The 12,984-nt window shown below is 36.0% G+C and overlaps 1 protein-coding gene across 1 annotated transcript in view; it reads left to right on the top strand.

Annotated features, from left to right (window-relative positions):
- Nucleotides 1–1,215: 1,215 nt before the first annotated feature.
- The window catches only part of LOC130050220 (b(0,+)-type amino acid transporter 1-like), an 11,872-nt gene continuing 103 nt past the window's right edge, over nucleotides 1,216–12,984 (top strand). Inside the window, exons 1-14 of the mRNA XM_056149578.1 lie at nucleotides 1,216–1,349; nucleotides 3,220–3,414; nucleotides 3,936–4,037; nucleotides 9,207–9,449; nucleotides 9,571–9,696; nucleotides 9,849–9,948; nucleotides 10,058–10,102; nucleotides 10,490–10,613; nucleotides 10,796–10,899; nucleotides 11,045–11,141; nucleotides 11,293–11,442; nucleotides 11,566–11,737; nucleotides 12,231–12,279; nucleotides 12,373–12,984. The exon at nucleotides 12,373–12,984 is cut by the window's right edge and continues 103 nt beyond it. Of these exons, the coding sequence (XP_056005553.1) occupies nucleotides 1,334–1,349; nucleotides 3,220–3,414; nucleotides 3,936–4,037; nucleotides 9,207–9,449; nucleotides 9,571–9,696; nucleotides 9,849–9,948; nucleotides 10,058–10,102; nucleotides 10,490–10,613; nucleotides 10,796–10,899; nucleotides 11,045–11,141; nucleotides 11,293–11,442; nucleotides 11,566–11,737; nucleotides 12,231–12,279; nucleotides 12,373–12,709 (1,860 nt within the window). The 5' untranslated portion in view covers nucleotides 1,216–1,333 and the 3' untranslated portion in view covers nucleotides 12,710–12,984. The remainder of the gene's footprint in view (nucleotides 1,350–3,219; nucleotides 3,415–3,935; nucleotides 4,038–9,206; nucleotides 9,450–9,570; nucleotides 9,697–9,848; nucleotides 9,949–10,057; nucleotides 10,103–10,489; nucleotides 10,614–10,795; nucleotides 10,900–11,044; nucleotides 11,142–11,292; nucleotides 11,443–11,565; nucleotides 11,738–12,230; nucleotides 12,280–12,372) is intronic.

The raw sequence follows: 12,984 nt of genomic DNA, 5'->3' as shown, positions 1-12,984 counted from the left end.
TGCAGAGCGTTTGGCGAAGGAGCAATTACTACCTTGTTTGTTTACGTCTTAGGTTTGACGCGGTCATGACCGAGCGGGACTCGAAATCACAACCTCCCGGTTACGAAACGAACGCTCTACCACTGAGCAAAAGTTTCAATTGGATAAATCGAGGCAAGCTACTGACAAACAAGTTGATGGTACAGGGGTTTTAACAGTCTCGTTTAAAGTCAACATTTCGCAATTCTAAGGTCGTTATAACGATCTAGCTTGCCAATAGAACCTATCATTGGGTCAAATGCTGTCTGACGTGTTTCATACCGATTGTTAGGCCGTTCGTGGCACACTGTTTACCTGATCAGGATATAGGGTTCACGGCGGATGTGACCGGTCGACAGGTAATGCTTACTCTTCCTAGGCACCTGGTCCCACCTCTGGTGTGTCCAGGGGTCAGTGTTTGCCCAGCTATCTATTTTGTATTGCTTATTGCATTTATGAGATTGATCACTGTTCGTTATCTTCACCTTTCACTTGAAGAATTTCATAATTGCTGAAATATCAAGAAGAATTCATAGTATCAATAAAGCAATAAGAAGTTCGTTATAAATAATAAATATACTGTTGTCCGTTCTGTGAAGAGAGGAGTCTGCAGAATGAAGAGTCATTCGCAAGGAATTCAACCTGCAATTCTATACGTACTGAAACGCTGATTTTAGGGGCGCACTGTTTTGTCAAATATTAACAATGAATTGATGCATCAGATAACTAACAAACAAGTACATCCGTCCTTGGTTGACTTGCAAAACATGATTCCTACGTTATTAGATAAACAGAAATTCATGAACGTAATATATAGTTTTTCTCAAGAATAATTTTATTATCAATATTTTCATTTTCTGAAGACAAATTTCTCCTGCAGATTACATACATACCAATCTTATTCAATACATACAGTCTTTCCTCTGAAAGCGTAACAAATCCCCCCCCCCCCCTCTCTCTCTTTCTCTCTCTCTCAAAATTATGTATCATAGTGCATGACAAAGATAACATCTATATGTTAGATTAATAATTTGTAATTGCATAAAATGAAAAAAAAAAATGGTCCGCAAAATACAAGTTGAGGACAGAGCCAACTGCCATGTGCGACAATGTTGAATATTTCTTATATTTAAACAAACGATTAAAAAGACAACCAAACAAAATAATTTGCAAATATTGGTCACTGGTGAATTTGGAGGGAGATATGGCCCGTTATCTACCGGGGCCGCCCAACGGGGGAAGAGTTCGACAATCAGAGAGACATAAATAAACAGGAAGGAACATCCCCGACATCTTTATCATTTGTAACCTCGGCATGAGGCGAAACATAGGTAAGAAATTAACAACTTATTGTGTATTGAGCGGTTCATGGAAATTTCAGTAAGAATTTAAAAATTAAAAAAAGGCGACATGTTTTAATTTAGAATAAAATACAGACACCGAGCAATGATATTGTACTTCTCTATATTACTTTGGACTTTTAATGCCGAAAATTAGGATTTTTAAAGTCATTTTCTACAAATCAAAATGATATAATCAATGACGCGAAAATTACAGGATCTATTACTTTTAAGGACAAGTCTTTTCTCATAAAAAAAATTATAATTATTTAATTTTAATTATAAAAAATATATTTCAATTTCCTTAGAGATTTTTGTGACTCAAAATTCAGAAATAAGTTTACTCAAGAGTACTATCGTAATTTTTGAGTTCCCATTGGTTTTTCAGGCAATCCCATTCATAGTTTTTATCTCGATCTCTCAAGGGCCGTTTTATTGACTGTTTTATTAAATCGCTTCACAGCTGACACTGGGAGAGGAAGCCTGGATTTAAATGCAAATCTGCTCCTTGAGTGATGTTTACTTAACACTTTTTCTGGAAGCTCAAATTGAATAATGGATAAACACAGAGCATCAACATCTGCATGACAATACTCTAACCGTCTTTACTTAGTTAGGACATTTGTCAGAATGTCTATTTTCACACCCCGCCCTGTGCACGGCAAGATAAGATGTACTCTTAAAATTATGCACGGAGCTTTCGTGTTCACAATAAAAGTAATCAAAAAAAGATTTATCAAATAACGATAATGTAAAATCATCATTGTTCACGAGTCTTTAATTTTCGTTGTTTATATGGCATGATTTCAATTCCACAAAATTGAATGATTTCATGGCATGGTTTTTACGCCACGAAAATAAATGCTCAACGAATAAGGAAAAATAAACTACAAAAAGAATAACGACCACTTAATTACGAAACTTGTTTGTTTTATAATTTTTTACATCCAGCAAACTCACGTCATTTACCCTATTTATGAACACAATTAATATGGAAATAAAAGATTCAAATTTCATAACGTTGCGGTACTCAGTAATTTTGAATATGCCCTTCAGTAGCATTGTGTGTGTGATAAGAATCCATTCTATACATACTTTTGGTGAGTTGTTTTTAGGCAAATGATGGATACTTAGATATCATCAAAGTTTTAAACCAAAATCTGCACACAAAACCATTTATAACGATAACGTTTTCTCTGCAATTGACAAAGTTATTCAGAGTCTGGAAAATTTAGATTTTCTATAATATACAAATGCACTCCCAACACGATTTCATGTACATAGTTTAAAGGTGTCTGATAGTGTACCTAAGTACTATTATATTAGCGAAGGACGAAACATGCTAATGGGTTAAACTTGTTACAGATTACACTTATAAACTAAACTGCGAAGCTGCAAGCAGTGTATGAAAAAGCATTAATCTGTAGACAGCTCAATACAATATCTTTGCTAGTATCACTTTTATATGAATTTTAAACAAAAACACCAGACGACAATGACGTTACCATTCTATGCGTAACAAGTCATGAATCGTAAAATAAAGTACTAGACTAAGTATCATGATGGTGTTCATGCAAAACGATTGCGATCAGCGACGGAATGATACATGTAACCGGTGGTTAGTTAGTACTACAGTACATATAACGAGTGTTAGTACAAATATCTGTACATGTTACAAATTGTTTAGAAGTAGTCTCGTGTGTCTTGTTTCTATAAAAATCCTATTGAAAGTACATATAGACAAAATCCATTTAGTTGTTATATTCACTGAGTACTATAGTCCAAACTAAGTAGTTAGTTCATTCTGAATTGATGAGTAAATGTAAATGTAGCACAATACTATGACCTCATTTCGTCACAGCTGACCGTAAGAACAGTGCCTGTACACAGACTGACCTCCTCGACGTTTCCATTTGGGTCACAACCCAGAGGAGGGGGTCCGCGGATTTAATTGCTTCAGCCGTCTCCCCCAAAGGCGTTAAGAAGGAATGGCACACCAGTCTGAAGGAAATCGGCATCTTCTGGGGAGGGTCATTGATCATGCAGACAGTGATCGGTTTGTAGATATTTAGTTTGTTTTATTGTTGTTGAATGTTTTTACTTTATGTTTCTCGAAATGATACCAGTAGTGGTTACAATGTTCAATGAGGGATTTCTAGATGCACTGTGTTGTACGAGCGTGCAAGGATTTTTCTCAAATGATGGATGAGAAAATTGTCAGTAGAAAATACTGATACACAAGACAACAAAGTCCGGTCAATCAATTACTTTATCAGTCATTGTGTTGACTGACGTGTTAACTGCGGATTTAGGTTATTTACAAATGAATTGTAAACATACCATAAAGACAAATATCTTCTTAAGCGTATGCACGTGATGCTTTTGTTAAAATTTATAGCACAATTTGACATCTTTGAAAATAAATAATAATATATTTTATTTGTGAGAATATTCATTACAAAATAAATTAAACACGTTGCTACCTCGCAAGGATATTGAATATTTACAACTAAAAGTCACCACCGTGAAACAGTATGATAGTTGGGGTACTAATATGTATTGAATTAAAATTTTTAGGTCCTGGAATTTTTACGTCCCCTAAGAACGTGATATCTGGATCGGGTTCTGTTGGACTCACCTTCATTATTTGGGCTCTGTGTGGTGTTTTCTCCACTTGTGGTAAGTTTTACCTTCATTGTTTCGATTCGGTGTGGTGTTTTCTCCACTTGTAGTAAGTCTTGCCTTCATATTGGCACACCTTCGTATGGTGTGTCTTCATCTGTGGTCAGATTTACCTTCATGATGTGGGCACTGTGCTTTTTTTTTCTAAACTTTTAAGTTATACTGCCTTACATGTAAAAATAATTACTTCCATCACACGGGCTTTGAAAGGTGTTTTCGCTATTTGTGGGAAATCGAATCTTTTTCACCTTGGCGCTGTGTGACATTTCTTGACTTGTGCTACATTGTTTCCTTTGGTAAGTTTAACATTCTTGATTTGTGATCAGTTTCATTTTCTTAACTAGTGGTAAATTTAACAGTCTTCACTTGTAGACAGACTTTCTTTCATCACATGTGATTTATCAGACATTTTCGTGAAAATCTTGCCTTTGTCATAAGGTCATGTGTGACATACTCGTCAATTATGGGCCCTGCATCGTTTTCTCCCCTTTTCATAAGTCTTACCCTCATCATATGGTTACAATGATATCTTCAATAAAGACAAGTTGTATTTCATTACATGGAGACTGTGTTGTGATTTCTCCACAGTACTGGGGTATATTTGTTATATCTAAGTCAGCATTAGCCTATGCAATGAAATAATTAGTGGAAAATGAAGAGTAACTTTTAACCAGTACGCATTGCTATTTGTCAGGAATGAAAATCACCGTGTACTATCATTGCGAGGAAACAAAATCAGTGTTTTCTAGCGTTGGAATAAGCATTTGCTAGCATTGAAATAAACAATTTATAAATGTATACACAAATTTAAACTAAAAGTTATTATGAATCAACTATAGACGCATATCGTGATTTGAAAATGGAATTTGACAAACAGTTGTAAACTAACGCTTTTATCAATTCTAAATTTGGCATTAACCTTCCGGAAGAATTGATAAGTTTTGGTAACATTCGCAAGCGTTGATCCAGAATTAAGGTAACAAAATTTGGAACAGGAAATCTCTATGATACAGGCTCATTTTATATACTGGTGTAAAGTCTTAATTGCTATCATCATCTGTGTGGCATTTTCTTCACATGTTGTAAGCCATACCCATATTGTACGAGCACTGTGTGGTGTTTTCACCGCTGGAATCTTTTAGTAAATTGAGTTTTGAGAACTGAATCTACCGGTAATCCTTAGGTTTGAATACGTGATAGAACTTCGCAAAGATTGCTAGTATGTCATTTATTTCTTTTTAACATAGCTATGTCAACTTGATAGACACAACAATAAACACAAACATTCATACTTCACTCACGGCCAAGCACTCCATGCAAGACGACTGCTCGAAACTCATCTATTCGTTTTAAGGGAAACTCGATTCCTCGTAATTAATATTTTGTTACAACCCTTGGTAATTATTGTTTATGTTTACATGTTGTTTTATGTGCTAGTAAAGTAGCTCTCGTGTTGAGAGGTCACCAGCTGTAGGAGAAGTGCCACAAACTTAGACCTATGCATGGTGCTGAAGGCCGTAGCAGTGAGGGTTCTTTATCGTGCAAAACGTGACCTCCGTTTTTAAGGTCATATCCGAAAGACCATTTATGATAATTTCTAATGAAGGGTGTTTGGCGAAGGAACAATCACTACCTATGTAGTATTTGAAGCCGCGCAGGGATGTAAGCATCTGTAATCATTTCATATCTGATAGGTTAATGTCCCTGTTTTATAAATTGTGTTAAAATGTAAAAAGGACACAACGCATGTTTTACGTACAATGTCCATCATCAAAGGAAAGAATAGTACACATGTCTGTCCTATAGTGTAATGTACTTAACATTGTGTCACGTGTTTACCTACTGCTAAAGTATAGATATTACATATACGTATTATGTACGTACTTACTACAGCGATATCGTATCTATGTTTAATCTAGTCGAGATGTACATTAAACAATGCATATGTGATATGCGCCATATCCACGAAATCAGATCTTTACTGAAACTGCTAAATCTGAGCAATTCACGAAAGTTAAACCCCAAAAAATTGAAATGGTTCCGTAACACTAACATTAAAAATGAGGCCATAGCTACATGTATTTTTTCGCACTACGGGTCATTGTCACTGTGATAGGATGGGAAAGGAACTTCATCATACTTTAATGTAATTTTCATCTCTCATAAGAAGTCATCTCCCTCTGATTAACAACATTTTGTTTTGAGACTTTTTGGTTCAATTTCTTTAAAGAAAAGTTTGTTTGTAAACATAAAAAGTCGCGAGTCTTTGTTTACATAATATAACACAAAATTAAGGCTAAAATATTGCTTTTATCCTTGCATTCTGAAGGTCCAGATTTTGGTTGTCAACATTAAATGAGTTATATTTCTAAATGCATAAATGTTTTGATTTTTGAAAGGAAAATGTCCATTGCTTTCTTTCTCTACCAAATCGTATATTTCCATCAAAGATGGATGTAAAAAGAGAACGATATTTCGAATATCCTTTTCGAAACATCTATTGGCATATAATCTCTTGTGATGATTACGAAAGCCGATTAGAAATTACACAGAGAAAAAATTGAAAGGCTAAACAAATGGCATTGTAACGCAGAAAATGGCTCAATAACGTTAACTAGAACTCCATTTTCGCGTTATTACGGCTTTTCATTCGCATTGCAGTGCCTTTTGATCGTGTTACTAAGCTGTTTTGAAAGGCGTTATAACGCCTTCTATTTCGCGTTGATACGCCTTTTTTCTTTGCGTTATAACGCTTTTCAATTTTTTTCCTTCTCAGTTTGGTCCTAATTGGCTTTCGTAAACGATACCCCTCATTATGATACATGTATAGCTTTGTATGATCTAGCCCACATTGATAAAAAGCTGCTTTGAATACTTGTAGAGTGAATGTCTGAAGTTAGTGAAATTAATAGCTAGAGATGTATGAATTAACGATAAATTTAAATAAATTGTGAATATAAGGGTTTGTAATTCTCTCAATCAGTTTGAATCTAGGGTATAAACTAGGTTTGTTTAATGTACATTAAAGCTGTTATAGATAAAGGTATCCTCTTGTAACCTTGATTTTTCACTACGATGTTGACGATCTGACACTGTCGATGTTCATTAATTATCTCTTATCAAGTCCCCCCCTTCAACATCAAAATATGACATTATCAATACAAACTGGATCTTCCTTAAGTAAACAGCGATTTAAAACGAGAACTCAAATTACCTATGACAGTTCCTTTTTGGACAAAGGAGAGTTAATTCTTGTATCACCTAGGATGCTTTCTGACTTTGACAAACAAGGGGGATACATCGGTCGATCTAGAGCAGATAACCTATATTTGAATGGAACATGTCTGTTTTCACATCAAGTCAATTTGATGAGGCCTTGAAATGTTTTCTCAAGGTGTGCAGTAGAAAAGTTGTTTTAAATACCCTGGTTACAGTTTCTATGTTTAACATTTTCTTATCTGACCTCTTTTTAACATTAGACAGTATTAGCAGTTGCGATAAGTTACTAATAAGAATTTCTATGAGCATGTGATATGTACAAGTGAATCGAGACAAAATATAAAGATAATTAAACAAAATGTCCAGATTTACAAACAATATGTATTTAGTTAAACCGAAACGCCAAGATGTTTTTGAAAGTCAAAGGTGCAAAAGGTGAGGAATTCCAATAAAACTAATGATCATATTACTTATTTCAAAATGTGAATTATGATATCCTTATATTTACTATTTTTAAATGCAATGATTAATTTCGGTTTATCTTACCTGAGCCGATGGCTGAAGTGAGTTTTTCTGATCGGTCGTCGTCATCGTTGTAAACGTTTCACATTTTCATTTCCTTTTCCAGAACCACTGGGTAATATTCAATGAAAATTGTCACACATCATCGTTGGGTGAAGGGCACTCAAGTTTTGTTCAAATGAATGCCCATGTCCCCTTCAACAAGAAATAATCAAGAAAAATAAAATAAAAATAGGGCGGGATCATTTAAAAATCTTTTTATCCAGAACCACCGGGCCAGAAAAGTTTAGATTTACATGACATCTTCCTGACATAGAGCAGATGCGAATTTGTTCAAGTCATTGCCCCCAGAGGTAGTTGGGGCCACAATGGGGCATCAAAGTTTTACATGAGGACATATTATAAGAAACAAAATCAATATACAATCAATCATGAAGTTCTAGGTTTGTTCAATTCAAGGGCCCAGAAGGTAGAGTGAAGCCACAATTGGAGATTGACATTTTATATGGGAAATTATTTTTTTTTAATTCAAGAGTAGTAGGGCCATACTAAATGCAAATGTTCCCAAGTTGTGTGGATTGAAGTTTTTATGCCCCTGCGATTATAGTCCGGGACATATTGTCTGTTCTGTCTGTCTGTCTGTTCAAAGTTCTAACCTGGCTTATAACTTTTGCATGGTGAGTGATAGGTCTATCATATTTCATATGTACATTCCTTGTGACAAAACGTTTTTGACACCAAACATTTCAACCCTGTGACCTTGAAGTTTTGAGAACTTTCAAAATTTGCATATACAATTGGATATTCCATACATTTTATATAATATGATCTCTTGACCTTTCAAAATTTAACGTTACTCCTAAGTCCTAACTCATGAATAGTGAATGATAGGGTTTTCATATTTCACATATGCATTTGATTGTGCCAAAACATTTTGGATACTTTGCGGTCTTGACCTTGGAGTTTGATCTACTTTTAAGAAACCCTAACCTATCAAATATCTCCTGAACTATTTAAGGTAGAGCTTTCATATTGTATCTATAGAGTTTTTATGACAAGACCTTTCATTTCAAACTATTTAAGATAGAACTTTTATATTTTGTATTTTAATTTCTCATGGCAAGACCTTTCATTTCATACCTTGGCCTTCTCCACAACAGCAATTCATGTCAGTCATATTAGTGAAGAGGCATCACCATGTTTTGTAAATTCAAGTTTGGTTATGTCGTAACCCTTCGGATCTAAGTTGGGACCACAACATGGGGTCAGTTTTATGTAAATAAGATTAAAAACGATCTTATAAAAATCACAATAGCTGTACAACAGCAGGTCCAAGGTGACTCGGATTAGCGATGTGGCTCATGGGCCTCCTGTTATTTTTTTTTTTTTAAAGTTTTGATAATACGAATATATGAACCTTTTCAGCTGCCCTATGCTTTTCCGAGCTACAGATATTTGTAAGGAGGGCTGGGTGTGAATATGGATACATACACAAAGCCTTCGGACCTCTCCCCGCCTTCATCTACACGTGGATGCGAATTGGCGCGGCAGAGCCATGCACGACAGCAGTTTTTGCAAAAGCGTTTGCTAGCTATATCTCAGATTCCATCAATGATGGCTGCGGCCCTCCTGACATTTTCCACAAGTTATTGGCTACCCTCGCAATACGTATGTATAGCCGTGTATGAAATGAAGGATACATTGAAGATATTATTCTAAGACAATGAATATCTTTTAGAATAATTGATGTTGGCATCAGAGGTAGCTTCTTTATGGTTTGTTTTTATAGTAACCCTGTCCATTGTTAATGCATACAATGTCCAGCTGGCAAGACAGATGATATCAGTATCCAACCTTGCTAAAGTAATCACCATTGGTACCATCATTGCCTGTGGAATCTATAACATTTCCTCTGGTGAGATTACTAACATTCTACGAATTTTGTCAAGTTCTTTGATACGTATATATAGAAAAATATATTGTCTGCAATAGCAGTATAACACTAGCATTTACCCTTCAATATTACACTGTAGTATATTTCTGACCATCATCATATTGTTGTAACAGGGAAGACTGGAATCCTTAATGAAGGCTTTGATGACACGGAAATATCCCACAGTCACGTGATTTTCGCTGTCTACAACTCTATGTGGGCCTATGGAGGATGGTAGGTTGATTTCCACACCCTTATAGAGGTCTAGAGGGGTATTTTGCCATTATGGCGAATGCTGTATCGGGAGCGTTACATAAGGTGTTCTTAATTTGTGTGCTTTCAGGTCAAATGTCCCTTCTGTCACAGCAGGGGTCAGAAAACCACCCAAGTAAGTAGGCGATGAATCCAGGCAGGATTACCTGCACTTGCTTACCCTTAAGCACCACGTGCTTCTGCATTTGTGCATTATTTTCTATGTTTTATGCCTAGGTGTTTCTTTCAGCTTTAACAAGCAATATGATATCGATGGTAAGTTTGCAGAAACCAGGGGAAGCAGCTGTTCGGAATTGTGTTAGAAATGGTATTTCAAAGTGTTGTTATTCCAGAAATTACACTCTATGAAGGACCCACATCATGTAGAAGGATGTATTATGCAGAAAGATAGATGTAGTGTGAATAGTTTCTAAAGATGCTACTCAGTATTTCAATATCCATCCAAATGCGAAAAATAGCATTTAATGTCAAAACCTTAACATTTGTTTTCCTTAATTTTCAGAAACCTTCCTCGTCTCGTAAAGATCATTATACCCACAGTCATGATTATCTACCTGTCTACAGTGACGTCATATTTCACAGTCCTGACACGAGAAGAAATGAGGGGCCATATATGGTTTGGAGTAGTAAGTCTTCCCTATTTTCTCTTTAACCAAAGGTACTGTTTAATGAAGATATGGTAACATTGCACATTCTTTCATGTTACATCGCAATGGATGTAGATGTTTATTTTCCAGGAACAGAAAATCTAGAGAGGTAACATTGAGAATCAACTGCAGTACAACTGAAAGATTCCTTTTCTTTGTAGATTTGGGGACGGAGAGTGCTGGGAGAAGCAGGATTTCTTATTCCTGTCGGGGTAGCGTTCGTGGCCCTCGGGAACGCTAATAACACAATCATTGCATCAGGAAGGTAAGCTACATAAAACAAACGATGGACACTGGAATTTCAGAGAGATGAAATGAATTGACGTTAAAGTACATGTACATCGCTTTGAATGGGGGTTGGCTTCTTAATGTTTACGCCTACTCATGTTAATTTCTTCCCGTCCCTGAAGGTTGTCATCAGTATCTGCTGAGGATGGATACGTGCCAGAATTCTTAACTTACAGACACGTTAGGACGAAGAGCCATATTCCTGCTATTGTGTTAAGGGTACTCAAATGTGCTTTATATTGTACAGCCATATATATAACCATAGTTGACTAAATATTTTCAATATCATTATCTTAAACTAGTTATTAAGTCCATGAACAAAGAACAGTTTCCAACGAATTAATCAAATACACCAATCCTTTATTTCTAGGCGATAGCAGCTACTGTCATGGCTACATGTTTCAGCTCCCAACTGATGGTCCGATTTTGGATCTTTACTGTCTGGTTGTTCCATGGACTGGCCATATTTGGTCTGATTGTTATGAGAATACGAAAACCTCACCTCCCACGTCCCTATAAAGTAAGCAATTGTCTGATAACTATTGAACTATTGATCTTCTGTTTAATGGCCAATGCTGATGTGAATAACACGTTGTTTTTATATTTTGATGAAAACAAGTATGAAATGTCTTTCCCTTTGAAGGTAAACATACTTATCCCTATCTTTGCGACGCTGGGTGCTTGCTACCTGGTTATTGCCCCTTTGACTGTTTTTCCGCTAGAGGGCGAATTCATCTTCACTCTTGCCGTGGCTGGGTCAGCTGTAATCTTTTATGTGCCTCTGGTCAGATGGAATTGGAACAGCAAAATAACAGGTGTGATAGCAATTATGATACTGTGAAATGATAAAATATTGACGGGTTTAATTTTCGGTGCTTTTATGGTATATACATGCAGATGCCCACAATTTCAATCTTTCACAAACAAGATAAACTAAGTATAGTGAAGAATAAGAATGCTTTAACCACGAAAAGAAGTCCCTGGACTTACTTATTTTTCTCAAACTTCAAAAGTTTGATCCCACGAAAATATTTGATCTCCAGTATGTTGATACATAATATGGGTATATAGAGCAACTTTAAAATGAATTAATGAATCAAGTATAAACAGGATATTGCTTAGTCTAAGTGCATATTTATGTGATCAATGCAATATACAATGAACACAAAAAATGGCATAAAAAGGTAAATTGAAAAGAGACAAAATGCGACGAATATTCAAATGCAAGTACAACAATAATGTTCAAATAGATGTACAATAGTCAATGCATCTAAATGTTTACCTTTATATCCCTTCTTATGTTTCCAGATTTCTTCACTGTCTTCTTTCAATTGTTCATGGAGATTGTCCCGGAGAAGTAAGTGAATATATTCAAAATCCTAATACATGTGTATTCTAATATATGTCAAAAATAAAATTTAATTGTTCATCATTCTGTCTGTTTTAACAGACGCTTCCAAAAGCGAAAGAGACAGAAGAAATCACGACGACCAGCCTCCGTGGCTCCCATGACGACATTAGAACCGATTGAAGAGATACACGACCTAGATGACATCACTTCCATGGGAAGAATAGATCGCCAATATTCACAGGACGCGTGTTCCGTGGACTTCTCAGATATTTTCACTGTTGCTACGTACGATACTATGGGCTCCATTGACGATCTAGAATCTATGGATGGCACGATTGATGACACGGTGTCAAATGTCAGTAGTTCGCCCTCTAGCGACCAAAACTCTCAGCCGCCGGGGTATGAGGAATCCGTCGACTTCGTCACGAGGCTTTGATGGGCTTGTTATACCTGCTCATTGTTAGATGGGCGATTCCTTTGGTTCACATGAAATGTAGAGGAAGGGAAGTAAAACATGACAATGGAGCTAGATCTATTAAGGATTTGCAGTGAAAGGGATGCGTTTAGACGAGAGTAAATCTTTGAATCAGCAGCAGTTATAGAACTCTAGACAACGAGCATTCTTTCCTGATTTCCCATCGCTGTTGTCACGTTCAGATTTCCAAACAGGGTAACGTTTTCACCAGGGCAGTTTACAATGGTATTATCTGT

The sequence above is a fragment of the Ostrea edulis genome, chromosome 1, assembly GCF_947568905.1.
Source record: "Ostrea edulis chromosome 1, xbOstEdul1.1, whole genome shotgun sequence".
NCBI classification, from domain to species: Eukaryota; Metazoa; Mollusca; class Bivalvia; order Ostreida; family Ostreidae; genus Ostrea; species Ostrea edulis.
This window is presented reverse-complemented; position numbering and strand designations above follow the sequence as displayed.